General features: G+C 39.4%; 1 protein-coding gene across 3 annotated transcripts in view; it reads left to right on the forward strand.

The window, feature by feature from the left end:
• The first annotated feature begins 4938 nt into the window (after positions 1–4938).
• Positions 4939–16800, forward strand: part of CPED1 (cadherin like and PC-esterase domain containing 1) — a 268756-nt gene continuing 256894 nt past the window's right edge. For all 3 annotated transcript variants that reach the window (XM_015540679.2, XM_007089175.3, XM_042970757.1), the window contains exon 1: positions 4939–5904. In XM_015540679.2, the coding sequence (XP_015396165.2) occupies positions 5656–5904 (249 nt within the window). In that variant the 5' untranslated portion in view covers positions 4939–5655. The remainder of the gene's footprint in view (positions 5905–16800) is intronic.

Below are 16800 nucleotides of genomic sequence, written 5' to 3' on the forward strand. Positions count from 1 at the left end.
TATGTGGTATACATGTGACCCAAGAACCATGCTCTATCAAAGAATGTGTCCTTACCCGCTCAGAGTAGCTAAATGCTTGCCATTCTTCACTGGAGTGATAAGATAAAACCTACCTCGTGTCCATCCCCTATCACACATCAGTTTTTTAGGTAGTAAGTTTGATGCTCTAAAAAATTTCAAAATACCTTTTATTTTCTGAAAATAAGAATGAATGATTAAATTGTAATTGCATTTTAAAAAAGAAACACTATGTCACTATCTTGAGACAATTTTTTGAATGTATTATGGTTTCCAGGTAATATTATATTGCAGGTTTACAGAGAATACAGATGAGATTTCTAACTGAGTTAAAGAACATAATTTGATACTATGTTACAAAAAACAAAAGCTAAAATTGTTGTTTTATAGAATGATAGATAAAAACTTAGGAATACTGGCTGCATGCCACGGTGTAAATTTGTGCCCTAAAGAAAGTAAAACAAATAGTGTAATTCATTGGATTAAATGTTTGCCAGTCTACCTGTGTACTCACTGATTGAAATGATCCTCTCTTCCTTCCTCCCTCTCCCCCTCCCTCCCTTCCTATCATGCGTTCGTTCTTTTTTCTTTTTTCTAGACTGTGTGCATAAATATGTATGTGTGTGTGTGTGTGTGTGTGTGTGTGTGTGTGCACATATATCTACATACATGAATATATGGTCTTTTAGAGGATGCAAATCTTCAAAACAAATTAGAGAGGCTTAAAAGAAATTATATGGGCAAAGTTGCATTTATTTGGGGAAGTGGTATAATTACACATTTAGGAAGTGGTTAAAATCCCAATGTCATTGCCACAAGCTGCTCAGGTATACACTATTCTGACTTAAGTAACGATCAGGCAGCCACCTGTAAAAATTATGCTATAACTATTTGATTAAGCTTCCATTTTCCAACCTCAGCTACTACTGACATTTTGTACCCTATGTTGCTTTGTTGTAGAGGGCTGCTCTGTGCATTGTGGGATGTTTAGCAGCATCACTGGCATCCACACACTCGACGTCAGTAGCATCCCCTTGTGCCCAGAAGTTGTGACAACTAAAAATGTCTTTAGACATTGGCACATGTCTCCTGGGGAGCAAAATTTCCCCTGCTGGGCTGCATGTTACCAAGACGTGAAATATTTCCTATGGGAAAAATGGAAATCATATGGAAAATATTTAAATCAATGATGTATAGACCTCCACGAATAGGAATTTTTAAATCACTTGCCAGAAGACAGTAGTAGATGCTGCAAGGATATGGTGGTGAGTAAAATAGTTTCTGTTACAAAGCAGTTCATACTGTAAAAAGATACAAGTATACTAGTCCCTAAAATACAGTACAGAATATTTAAGAGTTTCTGTTACAAAGCAATTTATATTGCAAAAGGATAAAATTACACTAATCACTAAAATACAGCACAGACTATGACAAAAGTAATTTTGGTTCTGGTGCAAGCAAGTCCAAAGTGCTTATATAGGAGGAAAGTTGTGAAAAAGAAGTAAAGCAACTAGTTGAGAACTATGGAGAGTTGGAGAACGTATGTCCCATTTTAAAAAGGCAGCACCAAAACTGAGAACAAACTAAGGGTTGATGGGGGGTGGGAGGGAGAGGAGGGTGGGGGATGGGTATTGAGGAGGGCACCTTTTGGGATGAGCACTGGGTGTTGTAAGGAAACCAATTTGACAATAAATTTCATATATTGGAAAAAAAAATAAAAATAAAAAGGCAGCACCAAGCGTTATTATATGGAATCTCTAGGTGATTTGCATGCTCAGAAATGCTAGTCTAGTGGACAATTTAAAATGAAAAGCGTTGGGGTGCCTGGGTGGGTCAGTCGGTTAAGCGTCCGATTTGACTGGCTCAGGTCATGATTTCATAGTTCAGGAGATCAAGCCCTGTATCAGGCTCTGTGCTGACAGCACGGAGCCTGCTTGGGATTGTCTCTCTCTCTCTCTCTCTCTGCTCCTGCCCCACTTGCCCTCTCTCTCTCAAAATAAATAAACTTAAAAAAATAAAATAAAATGTAAATAAAGCTTTTAGTTTGGAGGATTTGGTCTGTCTGGACTGTTGATTCATCTAGAACTTGAGTCTAGTTTGAACAATAAAATAATTTTTAAAATACCTTCTTCAAACGGTTAATAAATTCACCACCTCCCTTCACCCCCTACTCATTACCAAAAACCCAAAACGAAACGTATGTATGACGGAGGAGTATATTTTGTGTTAGAGAGGTGTGAGGCAGAAGATTGTTCTGTTCTGCCCACCCTTGAAATTCTAGAATTCTAAAAGGACTGTTGCCCCCTTGTCCCAGGTTGATGCTGCTTAGATACAGGCCCTTGAAGACTGAAATAATTTGGTGGAAGGGATACTTTATGAAATTATATGCACAAAAGCATTCAGTCTGAAACACTGCCAGAACCCACAGGCACGCAGTCAGGCAGCGTGTCACCCGCCTACTCTGCTCACCGAAGCAGCTTACTCTGTCTTCATTGTTCCTGTTCTGACGCCTTCAGACTCCAACACAGGCTCCTACTTAGCCTTCCATCAAAACTGGGGCATGAATACCCGCTGCTTGTTGTCTCCACCTACTGCTCACGCCCAGCCCACTCTTGATCTCATTCTCCCAAACCAGCATCTGCCACCAGCCTCCATCTCACAGAATAAAGGAAAAAGAACATACTAAGTGCTCATATTTGCTTTTGGGGCTGCTGTGTTCCAAGGGGTCCGTTATTTGATAATTTATCTGTTCGCATGCCTGACTCCACTCCAGACTGAGCTCGGCCTCAGCATCCAGAACATAACAGACATGCATTCAGCCTGCGTTCTTTCAACATGGGTACACAGAATGCTTCGGTGCTTTCCATACATTGTGTCATCTGTCATACACTTCAAAAGAGGCATTAGTACTCCCATTTCACAAATCACTTGTTTAAAGACAGTTAAGAGGCAGCAGCATGATACTATCCAGACTGGGTTAACTCTAATATCCGATGTCGTCTATGGACCCCCTCAGTCTGTTTGGTGGTTACTCCTGCTGTACCTTCTTTTCCACCTTGTCCTTCCACCTTTCCACCCTATCCTTTTTCTCACTTCTGCAGATGGACTTTTTTTTTTTTTTTTTTTTTTTGCCATCTTCTCCTGCTTCTCAGACTCAGTGGTTCAAACAGGGAACTGGGGTCTTTCAAGCCACCTACGGTATCACTTCCAGAACATTAATTTTCCACTTTCTTTCTGATTCTTGTTATTTAAAGTCTAGCTATAAAATGATCTGTGCTGTTGTCTTTCACTTTTCCCAGCCCAAAGGCACTATGATTTTAGCATCTCGATTTATGCTTTCTCTTGTACTCAACAATTTAATGATGCATAAAAATGACCCTCCAGATTCCTCAAACTCAGTTTTTCCGACTTTTTGTCTTGATAGAAATGTATATCCCCTTCCTTTTCTCCTAGTAAAGAACTTTATCTCATTTGATCTCATCAGCACAGGAACACTTGCAATGTAAAGATCTCATAATTCCTAGTATCTCTCAAATCACATTGAATCCACTAAAACTATACCTTCCAACATGATTATTTAGCCGTTTCTCTTAAAATACTCTTGGCTTCTAAAAGTCAAGTGCCACTTCATGTTTCTCTACTTCTTCATTTGTCATGGGATTAAGAACTCTAAATCATTGGGTTAAATCTAGCTTAGTGTGAATACTGAATTCTATAACGCTTTAATCTGTTTCATAAAGGTTTTAAAGCAGTTTCTTCTCAGCGAGGAACCATGGATGCCCCTTTCTCTGGGTCTATAATAGCAGGGCACCCCTAGGGGGCGCTCCGCCTCACAAAATATAAGTGACTGGAGCTTGACAGAAGGGATCATTTCAAAAGTGTGGCCTCACAGAAGAACCTCAGCCCTTAAGAAAGAGTTTGGGTTAGAAACAAGTTACAAAACCTACTTAGGTTCAGAGCCTTTGAAGAATGACTTGAGCTAGCCCTGAGTATCCAGGGCTAGAGCTGGAAGGGCTGAGCAACGAGCACTGGACAGATTGCGTTTCTCCTTGGCTTCCCTTCAGCTGACTCTGCAAAAGTAGTTGGTGTTTGCAGAACTGCCCTACTAGGAGCGTCCTTGTGGCGGTGTGTATAGTATTATATTGAGTTGAATTTGGACAAAGCCTGCCGTGTATCTCTTTCCGCAGGGCAAAATTACCTGCTACTATCCACTTATTATAGGGGCGAAATTATCAGGCAATTAGCCTTTGAAAGACTTAGTCATTAGTCCAGGAAAGGAGCAATAACAAGTGATAGGAGTTAGGTACCAAAGCAGAAAGATGACTTCCAAGTTTTTCTGGTGCATTCACAGGCTTTCCAGTTCTGAGGTCCAGATGGTACTCTGGACCCTCCTAGCCCCCATAAGAGTGACCACCATTCCCTCGAGTGAAGATCCTAACAATTCATGCACGGAGGTCGCTTTTCGCCTCACCCTCGACCTTGGTCGTCAGTCAATGAAGGGCTATTTGTTTTTCCAATTCTATATTAAGGAAAAGAGATGACACAGGGGGGTCAAACACCAAATGAGCATTTAAAATTCTGCAGGCTGCGGGTAGGCAGCCACATTTCCAGGGCAGCGGGAGACGCGCGTCCCAACGGGGGGAAGCCCACTGTCTCTGCCGCGGGGCTGACGGCGCGCCACGGTGGCCCCGGGACCCCGCGCCGCCGGCCGTAGCCCCGCCCCGCCCCGCCGTACCGTGCGGCCGCGGGCCCAGGGGCCCAGCTCCCGGCCCGAAGCGCCGCGCGAGTGCGGGGGGCGCTGTGCCTGCGGGCGTGCGTCCGTGTGTGGGAGATGAATTGGAGTCACACGACTGGGTGTTTCCTTCCCAGTGGTTTTGATTAGCAATCCATTAGGGGAGCGTGGAAACTTTTTTTTTTTTTTTCTTGTGGCTGAAAGGATGAAAACTGAGTAAGTACACAGAACTTTGAACTTGAAGCGGAATGAAACAAATACAAGCAAAACCCTAGCAGTAACCATGTCCATTCAAACCGTGCATTCCCTTTTTATGTGAAAAGCCGTGAATGCTTGCAGGAAAGTGGCAATTTAAAACGGAATGAAGGGAAGCAGTGAAGAACCATGAAAGGCTGGAAGCAGGACTGCTCTAAAAGCGGAGGAGAATGAGGAACTGCTCGGGCAAGCTGGCCTGCATCCCGCGGTGCAACAGGCACTTTTGGTTTTAACCTATTGAGCTCTTCAGCGCTGTTTCCAGACTCCAGATTTACTTTGGTATTGTTTTCTCTTTTCCTGTAAAGTCTTTGCTGCGAGTTTAAGGATGTTGTGAAAATAAGGCATCACCGGAAGCAAAAGTTTGGCAGCCTGGGGATACGCTCAGGTTATTAGTTACCACTATTATTATTTTGATGTCTTTTTTTAACCCAGGCCAGCCACTTTTCACTGTCACCCATGGAAGGGATCTTATTAACCGCCTCAGACTTTGGGGACCTATGATTCTTTGGCATGATCCTTCGGAAAGTTCTTAAGCGGGGATGGAGCAAGCTTGATTTAAAGACTGATTTGTATTTTTTCATGCTGACCAAAAAGAGCTGCTATGACTTTTCCGGCAACGTGGACGGGGGCCAAGTGAAGCTGAGCTGGTCATGGTCTGTCGTCCAGTGTTCCCTTGTCGTCGGCGATTTTGCCCCCGGCCCTTCTTGGTGGGCTTGGTGGTGGCAATCTGTCTCTTCTACCAGACCCTGACACTCCGAGGGACGAGGAAGCTCACAGCCGCTGACCCTGGGGCTGCCCCAAACGCACCCACCAAAACCCAAGCAAGCAGATGTAAGAAAGGACTCTCCCTGGACAAACAGTGCTTCCTTCTCCCCAGTAATGTGCAGGAAATCAGAAAGGTAAGGTGGTCATAAGCTTAACCTTGACATTTTCTGCAAAGATAGCAGTCTGCCTCTCTCTGTCCTTTCTGTAAAACTAAAATTAACTTCCAAGAGGTCTGAAAGGGATCCAGAGTATAGCCGCCCAGAGAGTGACCTTATGACAGTTAGCTTCAACTTCTGTTTACTTCCAGAAAGTCCTGGCCATTATTTTGTCTCCTAGAATTGTACTTCATTTCAGCTGAATGAAAAAGACAATTTGGAGGATGTTGGCGTGGTGTAAATTCTTTCTAAAATATTAGGATTCTAAGAGATCTGAAGATTTACAGTTCAGAGACATACAGATTCATAACATTTGGTCAACATTGAGTGTTTCCTCAAGGTAGTCAGTATGAGTGACCAGACCATTCCAGACTCAAAGATATTCCAGAATTCCATTTTATGATTGATTGAATCGATTTTTCCTTGGTGAATGCATTTCTAAAGCAACATATTTATTTCTGAACCATTTAAAAGAATAGTATAATACCTTTCCTCAAAAGAACTGATGCCCTGAATTTTATTGTTTACAGAATTTGGGAAATATTGATTATTCTACACTTACACTATTTTAATACTTTACTAATTTTGTTAAGCGTTGGAATGAACACAAAACACACACACACAAAACCCCACGGGATTTCTATTTTAATATACCACTCTGTTTATGCCTGTCAGTGAAATGATGACTTTTAATATAATCCAACCTAAAAAAGAAAAAATAGAAAAAAAACACACGCAAAAATCCATGGTGGCAAAGCTACAGATTCCTGTGCTACAGCAAGAGGTATAGCAAGATAATTTAGGAATCTTTAAGTGCTTTCTTATACCTGCAGTAGATTTAGGTAGAGCCTATGACTGTGGTTATTGTTGGGAGCAGAATTTCCTGTTGAATATACACTGCTCCTGCTATTATTGCTAATAACTCCAGCAGTGCTGCCATCTTGTTTCAAAAACTCCCTTATGTATTTCTTCTCAGACTCTTCAAACCCTGTGAGGCAGGTAAGGGAGTTGTGACGGTCATCATTTCTCAGTTACGATGACTGACATTCAAAGATGTTTAGGCAGGCCACAGGGCTAGCATGTGACATCGTATCTCCACCTGGTTCCTGCCACAGGACTGGTGCTTAAATCGAAGTAAGTTCAAAGCTCTAATAACAATTCATGAAAAAATAACTGTAAGAACTCAATGAAATACAAAATAATATTAGATTACAACAAAAAAATTTTTTTAACGCTTAAGTGAGTGACTTAGGTTATCAATCAAGAAACATCTTGACCGAGAAATATAGTATCACTAGAAACACTTCTGGATGGAACTTCAACTGGCAAGTGTGAATCAATTATTAAAGGTTCTGAAGTCAGGGAAGAATGTGTATGTTTTCTTCATTTTTTTTTTTTTTGCATTTTTTGAATACATTGAATTTCTAATGGATGTAACCTGTGACTTGGAAAGTCACTTCTTGGGTTTTTTTCCAATGTTAACACATATAGTTTCTTTAAAAATAATTGAGATGGTTTTGCTCTTTAAGTACGTACAAGTTTTGCTAAGAATTGTGGATAAAAGGTTTTCATTCATTAACTCACAGCCCTTCTTACTCCCTGCTTGACTTTATGTGACTCCTGCCTTTGCCTGTAACATAGGCATATGTTAACTGTTATTTGTAGACTGGCACAGAGAATTCCGTTTCAGCTTTGGTTCTCCTGCTACTTACAAACCATCTGAAACTTATTGGCTGGTTGTGTAAAGCATTCACTCCAGAATTTTCTTGACATACACAAAAATGCCAATCACATGATTTTTTCCACAAATGGTTCACAGTCTTAAATATTTTAACCATAAGCAGGATTCTTAATTCACAATTATAGTTCAGAAGCCTGGTGGATATGATAACTGAATTTCCAAACATTTGCCATGTATCTCTATTTTTAAGTTGTGTCAGCCTTTGGTTTAGAGCCAGTTTTTATTAGAGATAGAAAGGAAACTAGAAGAATCATGTGGAAGTTAGTTAAAACCAGATATCACTTAGTTCTTCTTGTGATACGTGTTCCAAAACAAGAATCAAATAATAATCCAGTTTTGAGGATTAAACATTCTTGAAGATAAAGTGAAGAAACAAATGTCTTTGGGATCAATATATAGATCTTTCTCAAAAAGAGCTACCTTATGAAGTTCATTAAAAAACTGATGGCATGCTTACACAGATTTTCCTCAAGACCTAAAACACAGCTTTTGGGCATTTTATAGAAGAAGCATTGTTTCTATCTAGAAATTTGGGGTTTTGTTATTACTTTTATTTACAAGCCAAAATGTTCACTTTTCTAGGGCTTTCCCTTACTGGTATCCATCCATTTTAAAGAGATTTTAAAAGTTACTTAAAATAGCTGATTGTGATCTAAGGTTCATGGGTTCCAGGAAGTATTTGGATTTTGAAGATGACCACCAAAGGCAGGCATTGCACACAAGCTATCGTGCATATCCATATGCACTACAGTCTGGGAAAAATCATGGTCCTTCAGATATTCAAACCTAAAGAAATATTAAGAAGCAAATAGACAAAGTGCTTAAAAAGCAATGCATTTAAACTTTATTTGCCCTTCCAGGAAGTGTAAGTTGGGTTTGGAATTATAAATCTGAAAAAGGAAAACAAAATCATAATGAAAGGATCCATGCAAGGACATTTGAAAAAGCTACTGTGAATGCTGTAGTGTCTATACGGGATAAACATTCAGAAACTAAAATACACTCACAGTGTATTTCTCGAATCACAGTTTTCATAGTTTCTCGAATCGAATAAGCAGTAACTATTTCCCAGTCTTTTGGTTGCAGTTCTTTCTAAGAGAAGACCTTTTGTACCTGTCAGCCAAGTCATAGAGGGTTCTGCGGTAGCAAATATTTAAAGATGGGTGACAGACTGTGCCCTTTACACCTTTACAACTGGGACCTGGTTCACTGTCTAAAACTGTTTTCAATACAGATTGAGATCATAGTCTAGTATATGCCAACTTTCCATAGTGAGGGAGTACTCTCCCTCTTCTGGCCAAATTTTAATTCTTTTTTTCCATCTGAACTTTCCAAAAGGACCTTGCTAAGCAGCTGTACTTCTGTCATTTCTTCTGGGTTTCCTCCCAACATTAGTTTGAATTTGGGCTGATAATCTGCTATGTTTTAAAACTGTTTCAATTTAATGTCTAAACCAAAGACAACTTCATTTGTCTTCACTGAAGTAGATCACTCAGTAGATTTATTTATTTTTTTGGAATCTAACCCTTTAATATTTCACAACATAAGAAACACATTAAATTATAAGCAGACACAATGAAAAAAAAATATGCTCAGTATAGATCATTAGTGTGTGCTCCTTTAATGGAAACTTTACTATTTGGAGAATATGTTTATACTCACCGTAGCCATGTGTTACTGATTATCTCCTGTTGGTGTTCCAGATGGAGAATTTCTAGTTCTTTGTTGCTTGACTAGTCATTCTCCATTTCTTTTGAATCTCCATTCTCCTTCAGTGACTGCTCTCTACAACTACTCTTCCCAGGATCCAACCATAATCCAATGCAAATAATTGAATGTTTTCATACAAATATACTTTGTGTAATTTATTTGTGTCTCTAATAATACATTATTTTTAACATTGGAAAATTTCTAAAAATGGATTGTTTAGCCCAGGTTTTCTATAAACAGAACCTAAGACAAACACTTGCAAGCTAACACTTTATTGGATGTTGCGATCCCAGGGACGCAAGAGTAGGTAGGGGAAGGAATGGGGAGAGAAACAAATGGGTGCGTTTATGGGAGACATAATCAGAGAGTCTGGAGGAAACTCTGCATCTCAGAACAGGTATTGTGGGGAAGGTCAGGAGGGGCAAGCCGTTTACCTCCTGGCTTTTCCCTTCTTCTATCTTTCACTGGTTAGAATTGTTGCAAGCTGCTACGACATAGTGTTACTTGGACTGTCGGGGTGGCCACTGGGGAAGCTGGGGCCTCAGTGGGGGCAGTACTGCTCCCCACTCCTCCTTTTCAAGCAGTATTGTGCATAGGAACACTCCCAGGTCTGTGGTGACCAAGGTGATAAAAACAGTGTCCATCACTTACCACAACAACATGGCAGGAGTAATGTCGCTGGAGGGGTATGTGAGGCATGGTGATCTGGCAGCTGATACAATGGTTATGCTAATTTTGCCTTCTAAAAGTCACAGAAAACGCTCAAATGTGCTCTTACTCTTGGGAAATGGCATCGCTCTCTTTAAGTGAAATGTTTGTAATTATCTCACTAAGAACTCTCTTCTCCAACTGAAAAAAAATTCTCGCTTCATCTTTACCCTTTGTCATCCTAATCCATTTCGTTCATTCATTCTTTCATTTTCTTCATTCCTACAGTGACTATTTATCGAGCAGTTTATTGGTGCCAGACTCTGTACTAGTCGCTGGTGACACAGAAATAAAGGGCACTGTGAGACAGACAAGTAATTAAATAAATGCTAGGGAATCCATAACTTTACTAGAACATTTTGAAAGATGAAAAGGAGCTAGAAAGGGTGGAGAAAGAGAAATGTATTATAAGCAGATAATGCCAGATATGCAAAGAAGAAATTCAATGGTGTGGTAGATTTGGAGGATTCAATGTATTCACTATGTGGGGTGTGTGTGTGTGTGTGTGTGTGTGTGCACTGTGATAGGGGAGCAGAGCAGAAAGGCAAATAAATAAGGTAGAAAATTCAGCAGGGTCTAGATGTGGGAATGTGGTCATGATAAGGAGTCTGGATTTTATCGTGAAGGCAACAGGGGACCCCTGAAGAGTGGTAAGCAAAAAGTGGCATAAATAGATTTATGTTGTAGAGAATGCTCCAGAACATATATTGCAGAATGGACTGGAGGGGGTAGAAATGAATGTAAGGAGATCCAGCTGCAAGGCTGTTTCCCAATGCCTCTTCTTTGCCAAATCTTATTTTCTTCTTGTGTTGAACACCTCCTCTTAACCTTTTCCAGAGGGATTCCAGAGTTATTCTCTGTTAGTTAACAATATTGCCATTTCAAACCTTTCCAGTGGACCATGCCTTCTGCCAGTAAACATACTCATAACTGATAACAATAAGCCTTCTTTGTACCTGGCAATCCACTGAACCCAGTGTGCTCCTTCTCTCCTTTCTCTCAGAGAAACTATGGCTGGTTCTCCTTGGATTCACTTCCTGGCCACCCCACCCATTCCTGAAATTTGTCTTCACTGACCCCTTGACTACCAGATGAAATGATTTATTTCCAGTCTACATCCTTCTTCTCTGAAGCATTTTACACTATTGGCCAACAACTCTATCTTGCAACTTCCCTTTTGAATTCCATGTCACAGTGGGATTATTCTCTGACCTCTGTGGATAACTGGTGGTCTCTTTTCAGGATCCATTTCCTCTGATGCCAAAGTTAGTGTATTTGAGCTTTCAGTTGTCTTGTTTTGTACCTTCCCTTGGTGATGATTATCAACTTTATGTACTGTTAATTTTCAATCTGTAAAGATAACTTATAGGTATATTCTTAGCTTGGATCTCACTCTTGAACCCCCAGATCTAGAAATCCAATTTCTTGCTTTTATTGAGGAGTAATAAAAACTGTTTAAACTCAGATATTTTTCTTTCACAATTTTTATGCCCAAATCAATGATTCCTCTTGGCCTCTCTGTTCCTGTGAAAAGGACTCCTCCAATCCCTATTCTCCTCAATGAATAGATTTTAAACCTCTTTAGGGTTACGTTTGAAACTACTTACTCTTTCTCTATACCTTGCCCCTCACCTAATCCATTGGCCTGGATCCTTACTAAATCTGTCGGCCTATCACTGATCCACATGGCCAGCTCCTAATTAGAAAGGCCACAAGACTTTTCAGGTTTCCCTATTTTCTTTTTTTTAATTGTTACCTTTAAAAAAAAAATTCATTGTGGTAAAAAATCCCACAAAATATAAAATTTACCTTCTTCATCATTTTTAAGTATACAATTCAGCAGTATTAACTCTATTTATACTGTTGTGTAAAGGCCACACACTCTTGCCTTGTTCACAACCCTTATTCCGAACCATTTGTTTCAAGCTAGCTCAATTTCTATATCGTTTCCCAGTCTTTTCTCCATTTCCCTGGCCTCTGGCCCATTCCTAGATGTCCTGTTTGTGGTTTATAGACTGCCTTTACACATACTATTCCTTTTCCAAATCTGACTTCTGATTTCTCTCTGGAGACCATGATGCACATTTGGCCCTTTATTGTACTAAGTAATTTTAGTAAATATCACCTTAGCACAAGACTGTATTACTGGTATATAATGACTTTTTCCAAGCCCCCAAATGAATCCAGATAATAACTAATTAATTTTCCAAAATCTTAGAGTTTACCTTCACAATCTTAATGCTGTAACCCCACTGCCACTAACCTAGGCTATTTTAGTAATGTAAATAGTTCCCCTTCAATCTACTGGGTATTCTAGGCCATTTGCGTACAACTCCTATGATCTCTCTCCTCAGTAGCCTTCAGGAGTTGTTGTATTGAACCCACTAAATTGAGTAGAATCTATCCCTCTCACTCTTAGTATGTCCTAGCATGCTTTTATGGCCTTACGTTCCACTCTGCTTTTATTTGTAATGCATAAGCCAGCATTACCCTAGTTAACCAAATGCCACCATCTCCGTCTTTGTCCGGAGTCCTCTCCAGTGAGTCTGCCCCAATCAATACCTCTAGAAATCTTCACAATCATTCCTAAAGCATTCTGGAAACTGGAATTTCACCTCCTCCTGGTGGCACGCCTTGTCTCTATGACTTGATGTGTGCTTAAGAATCCCTAATAAAACTTATTTTTCAATATAATTATTTAGAAATGAAGAAACATGAGACTGTTAGAACTGGAAACAAGTTAGAGATCATTAGATTTGAGGTCGTTTTCTAAGTGAGAAAAATGAAACTTGCGGAAAGAAAGTGCCTCTCAGAGTAACAAATGGAGTTGATAACGATGACAGGTTTGGACTGAGACCTGTGCTTCTCTAGCTATATCCATCCTATTTTGCTATACTAGCTCCGTTCTATTTCTGTATACTCCATTCTATTTCCATATACTCTCTCCCTTCTAGTTTCATATAATCTTCTCATTCTGTTTCCATATACTATCTCCATTCTATTTCCATATACTCTCCATTCTATTTCTGTATACCATATCCATTCTATTCTTGTGTACTATCTCCATTCTATTTCCATATACTCTCCACTCTATTCTCGCATACTATATTTATTCCATTCTCGTATACTATATCCATTTTATTCTTGTATACTATCACCATCCTATTTCCATATACTATCTCCATTCTATTTCCATATACTCTCCATTCTATTTTCATATGATCTCTTCATTCTATTTCCATATACTATATCCATTCTATTTCCATATACCCTCCATTCTATTTCCATACACTCTCTCCATTCGTTGGCATTATGGGTTGAATCGCATTCCCCTCAAAAAAGATATGTTGAAATCCTAATCCCAGTACCCCAGAATGTGACCTTATTCAAAAATATGGTTGTCATAGATATAATTAGTTAATATGAGGTCATACTGGAGCATCGTGGGCCCCTAATCCAATATGACTGGCATTATATGAGGATAGTCAAATGAAGACGGAGACACACGGGAAGCATGCCATGTAATGATGAAGACAGAGATTGAAGTTGTGCAGCTGCAAAACAAGAAACCCCAAAGATTGCTGGCAAACCAGCAGAAGGTAGAAAGAAACAAGGAAGAATTCCCCTACAGTTTTCAGAGGCAGCATGGCATGGCTGAAACCTTGATTTCAGGCACCTAGCCTCCAGAATCGTGAGACAATGTGTTTCTGTTATTTTAAGCCACGTTTGTGTAGTACTTTGTTACGGTAGGCCTAGGAAACCAATAAAATTGAAGAGGCAGAACAGTTCAGCACATGAGCTCTGGAGTCAAATTAATAGCACTTGTTACCTTGCTACCTTGGGCACATTTCTTGGTCTCTCTAGGATTTCATTTTTCTCACCTAAAAGGGATATCTTATCACCTTCCTTACAAGGCTAACATGAGGCTTAAATGAGATATATCTTGTGAAGCACTTATGTGGTTGACACACAGAAAGTGCTCAATAAATATTAACTATTATATAATTTCCTTGAGGATTTACTCATCCCCGTAGTCCTCACAGACTCTGCCGTTTGGCTTTCACAAAGTAGGTGAGCAATAAATAATGGCTGCGGTGAACATGAGTACCTGGGTGAGGAGTGTCTGAGATGAAAGCCTTGTTGAGTTTCTCTCCCTCTCCTCCAGCATCTAAGCTGTTGCCTTTCCACACTAAAATGACCCTTTGCAATCAAGACAAGACTTGGGGAAGCGGATATGTCAGTCAGAGTCAGGCCTATTTATCTGTAGGCAAGGTCTTTGGTTCCGGCTGAGTCTTTCCTTTTTTTTTTTTTTTTAATTTAAGATGCTGGGATTAATGACATGCTATAGTTGAGGATGTGAAGAGATGAGTTGGATGGGGAGTACAGGAAAGAGGTGAAGATTTTGGACTGTGAACAAATACATATATTTATATGTTGTCTTTCTCTCTACATACAATATAAGCTCCTTATGGGCAAGGCCATGATTTAAAGTGTTTACTGCATATGGCCCCAATGCCAAAACAGTATCTGGCATGTAGTGAACCCTGAGTAAATATCTTGTCAGTGAATAAATGAATGGATGAACGATGACTGTGAGGATCAGAGAAAGCCTACTTTAAAGCAGAGATGAGAAAAGGAGAGGAGGTCCCTCCATCTCTTTTTAATTTTTGTTGAGCTTTCAGATCCAGCACCCCATCTTTTTCTTGTGCCTCGAACCCCTTTCTGTACCATCTGTTCTTATACCTGCGACTAATGCTAATCATCTGCCATCTTGCTACACTGAGTGTGCTTCAGTTATCATCCATTTCTCCTGTTCTCTTCAGCTCATTTGTCTCATTGGGATCTTTATCCTGTAAAAGATCTCAGGTATCTACCATATTTAAGAAAGAAGGAGGAGGAGGAGGAGAAGGGGGAGAAGGAGAAGGAGAAGGAGTGCATCCTTTCTCAACCAGTGTGCCTTTCTGATTACTTCCTATCTCTCTTGGCTTCTGAGTCACCATCATCTAACCTCTCTTTCTATTTTTTAACAAATTAATTCTACTAAAAATTGAGCTTTTCCATTTATGTTTTTATATTTTATATTTTAAGCATATCTGAAGGTAATATTTGTAAAGTATGCTGATAGGAATCTAAATACAGAGGTCTATGCACAGGAGGCTCTTGGGAGATGATGTCAGCATACTAACAGGTATGTGACTTTCATGGAATTAGTTAGGCTGCCTGATGAGCATTTAATGCCTGTGGATTTCTTTGAGATAGTTGATTAGAGCTATGTTAGATTTTTATAATGAAATATGCACATGGGTGAAAAATGGTTCATACTGAGAGAATTTTAAACAAATTCAAATTTGCTTATGTTGGATAAATTTTAATGAAGTCTTGATGAAGCTCATATTTAAGCAAGTTATGTTAAATTTCCTATGAATCAAAGAATTAATCACTTTATGGGTGTCATTCTCTCTTGTTTTTTAAAGATAGTGGCGATAGTTTCTGCTTCTTTCTCCCTCTAAGCAATTCTGTTTCTTTTTCTAATGGAATTGGAAACTCACATAAACCCTCTGAAATGGAAACCGCTAGATACACTCACATTGTAAAAAGTGCTTCCTGTTATCAACTTGGAGTCTGTGGCCTTTTGGGGTGAAAGGAATGTTTGGTTTCATTTTTCCCTTTGGTTTCCTTTGGACATGTTTCTTTTTTTTTTTTTTTTTTTTTCCTTTGGACATTTTTTTCTAAGGAGACATTCTCGCTAAAAGGATGAGCTCATTTTCTAAAACAGGATTTATGTTCTCTAACAAAAACTATACTAAAGTTGGAAATTTGCATGGTAAATAGTACTTTGGTAATGTTTGCACTTTCCAGAGACTTGTTAAAAATGTAAAACTAAACATCTAGACTTATGTACAGGGTTGAAAAGGAATATAATAATAAGATATAAATTGAGGTTTTGTCATATATAAGTATCTTAATGAAAAAAGTTATTTAACTTTCAATTAAATTCACTAAGGAAGGCTAATTCACTTAAGACCCAAAATAATAGATGAAACAAAATAATCATTAAGAACACATGGACTTCGAAAAGCAGGATGGGCCCAATCATGTGTTCCGAAATATAACTACATTTGGTATCTCTAACCTGACTGGGGGACTCTCAGTGGACCCCTCTCGGTTTGCTTAGAATGTATCCCAATCAGAGCAACTTGCTAAGGGGAGGCTCCGACATCCTGCATATTGGTGGGAATCTACCTAACTATCTCTGTCAAGGCTTCTGACCTCGAACCCGTTAAGTAGGTTGAATAAGAAGTCTAATAGAGCATAGGTGTGTTGTGGCACAGACATGGGCTTTGGCACACAATGGTTCAAATTCCAACTGTGTCATTTACTAGGATAGGTCATAGGCAAATTTTACCTCGATTTTTAAACTCTCCATTTTTCTCACTGGAAGAACGGAGCTAACTAAGCCTGATGTGTGAGAATTGAATGTGTGTCTGAAAACACATGGTGGCTGACCAAGGTTTGTGTCAGTAAATGTTGGTGTCTTTCCTGACCCAAGAAGTTGGATTTAAGCTCTGACCTCAAAAACAAGCACTTTAAATGGCTTATATTATATATATACGTGTTTCCAGAACACACATATGTGTAGTTCCTACATTTGGCCTTCAGCCTATGTGCTTTCCTCATTATATTCTACGTAAGCAAATATTTAAAGCATCGTGTTC

This window comes from Panthera tigris, chromosome A2, assembly GCF_018350195.1.
Source record: "Panthera tigris isolate Pti1 chromosome A2, P.tigris_Pti1_mat1.1, whole genome shotgun sequence".
In the NCBI taxonomy this organism is placed as follows: Eukaryota; Metazoa; Chordata; class Mammalia; order Carnivora; family Felidae; genus Panthera; species Panthera tigris.